At 39.0% G+C, this 2,500-nt stretch overlaps 1 protein-coding gene across 3 annotated transcripts in view; it reads right to left on the bottom strand.

The window, feature by feature from the left end:
* LOC122259400 (putative phospholipid-transporting ATPase IIB) overlaps positions 1–2,500 on the bottom strand; it is a 19,449-nt gene that overhangs the window by 9,293 nt on the left and 7,656 nt on the right. For all 3 annotated transcript variants that reach the window (XM_086550586.1, XM_086550587.1, XM_086550585.1), the window contains 6 exons: positions 1,992–2,162; positions 1,599–1,826; positions 1,055–1,240; positions 738–859; positions 338–560; positions 1–221 (listed from right to left, as the gene is read on the bottom strand). The exon at positions 1–221 is cut by the window's left edge and continues 16 nt beyond it. In XM_086550586.1, coding sequence (XP_086406712.1) covers positions 1–221; positions 338–560; positions 738–859; positions 1,055–1,240; positions 1,599–1,826; positions 1,992–2,162 — 1,151 coding nt within the window. The remainder of the gene's footprint in view (positions 222–337; positions 561–737; positions 860–1,054; positions 1,241–1,598; positions 1,827–1,991; positions 2,163–2,500) is intronic.

Below are 2,500 nucleotides of genomic sequence, written 5' to 3'. Positions count from 1 at the left end.
GCCTGATACACAACAGTGTGTGGCTGATCACCGTCCTGCGATTCCTCCGTGAGTGGAGTAGCTCCGTCCTCATAGACTGGTGTAACATTGTGGCAGAGTGCCAGGGCTTTGACGGCTTCTCCAACACGAGTTACAACGGTTCTCCTCATGCGAGTGGGCGTGGCAGAGGCACTAGCACTACTTGTGTCTTTGCAAAAGAAGGTGTTGACATGTGCCTGGACCTGGAAGAGATGGGAAAATTATTCAAATATTATTGCTATGACGGATTATGTCAGATTGATTCTGGCCATGATTCTGCATTAACTATATCAAATCAAAATTGAGGATAGAACATCACCTCATCAAATGTATCTGTCCCATAGGCCACTGTGCCAAGATGGAGGATTTTGAACACCATCTCGTTTTGCGTCAGAGTCCCTGTCTTGTCGGTTAAAAGGTAGTTGATTCGCCCTAACTCTTCAGGGATCGTTGTCGTGCGCACTACTGTTCCTGGCATCTCTTGGTCACGCTGAATGACCCAAGAGTAGAAGGCCTTTCCCACATCCAAATTTACACGTAAACTGAAATTATAGAAGCATTTTGTAATGCACCAATAATTTTAAAATAAAACAAAAACAGTGCAAATGCACTAAAAAACAAAAATTAACAAATCATTATAAATGACTGAGAACATTGAAAAAGAAACTCTATTAGCCATAGCATAATTACACAATCTCAAGGGCTATAAGAACACTAACCTGATGGGAATGATGTACGAAAACAACAACAGGAAGCGGAAGAAGTAGCGGTACCAAGGTCCTCCGAACCCTTTCAGGCACATCATTACCACAGTCAGGCCCAGAACTGCTACAAACAGAAGCTGTGGAAAAGGTGGCAAAACGTTTTGAAATTCTGAAGGTACAAAATTATAATAGAATTACAATGAAACATTATACTCTAACATATCTATTATACTAAATATTCTAGTCAAACAGTTTTTTTTTAGGCATTTTACCTAATACTCTAAAATTGTATAGTCACAAAGACATAACATTAACTTTAAAGCATTACAGACCTTTGTAAGGTTATTAATTTCCAAATCCAGAAGTCCCGTCTTTGACCTAGGAGCAGCGTTGTTCATAACAGACCGTGTTTCACATCCAGTGTACACAACAAGTCCTAACAGCCTTCCTGAGGCAACAACAGTCCCAGCCCAGACTGTGTTCTCTACACTCAAGGCCTCCTCTGTGTCTGTATCATGCTGGTGATAAGGTAAGAAGAATAAATCTGAATTATGAAGCTTTGATGAAAAAAACATAGAATACAATCACAATAGAGTATTGTATTATTAAAAGTGAAAGGGGCTCTGGTACTATCCATTGAGTAAATTGTTAATTAATGTAACTCTATTCACAAATTTTGTCAAAACATTTTCCTAAGCTTAAAAAGATTTGTCAACTGATTTGTCTGTAGTTCTAAAAAATATGATTAAATAAACATAAAAATATGCCAAATGCTTGAAAGCCCTTAATCTTTGCAATACAGAACACGTAGATAATTTATTTTTAAAAATATGGTTACATAGATACATTTCAATGAAACAGTTAAAGATGACTGACCTTTGTGAAAGTCCCAATAAAGTTGTGAATATCTTTCTGAGGCTTTTCAGCATACACCATCGAATTCATGTTAAAGAGCTCCTCATTCGTCTCCAGCTTCTGAGTGACAGGGACAGCAAGCCTTAGCTTCCAGTCTGTTTCACCATCCAACTGGTCTGTACGTATGAAACAGGCACCATTGGGCTCTGTGGTGCGGAGAAACACCATGTCCGCCGGCACACGCTGGTCCTAAATTTGTGAAATGTAATTGTTATGTATTAAATATTAACGCGTCTCTGTAAATTCATTTCCTGATATAAGTTTCCCTGAAACCTTCACCCTTAGCTGCTGAAGAATCTTCCTCAACCTCTTCATTCCCATTCCCATTCGTGTTGACCATGCTCACCAACTTACCTTTTCAACAAATATCAAATCGCCCACTTTGATATTGGCACTCGTGACTGTCCTGGAACCTCCCTGTGGCGTTAATTTCTTGTACTTTTGCTGGTTGACTTCGTTGTCCCTCTGTCGCCGTCTGACATCATCAACAGCTTCACGAATCATGGTCACAAGGATGACAAAACCCTGACGAATTCGCAAGTTACAAAGTTAGGTAAGCTGGCACGATCAAGTGGTCAAATAACAGCTTTAAATTATAAGAGAGACAATCTTGTGCCAAGAACTTCTGGTATCAAATCATTATGGCATTAGGATCAAATGGATCACAAGATGTACCAGGGTACTACACTATCATTATCCCATACCCCCATGATGTAAAGGGACATGCAATGTACACTTTGATTAAGTTATATTCTTTTTACATATGGAGTGCTTCAAAAGTGATTAACAAGGAGCCAATTCCAAGGCCTACCTGACTTCACCTATTTCTTCTTTTCCTTGATTTATTTATGGAAAAAGTTTTT

The sequence above is a fragment of the Penaeus japonicus genome, unplaced genomic scaffold, assembly GCF_977035675.1.
Source record: "Penaeus japonicus unplaced genomic scaffold, GWHDUDI00000001_assembly GWHDUDI00000024, whole genome shotgun sequence".
In the NCBI taxonomy this organism is placed as follows: domain Eukaryota; kingdom Metazoa; phylum Arthropoda; class Malacostraca; order Decapoda; family Penaeidae; genus Penaeus; species Penaeus japonicus.
The sequence above is the reverse complement of the archived record's forward strand: the minus strand, read 5'-3'. Positions and strand labels throughout refer to the sequence as shown.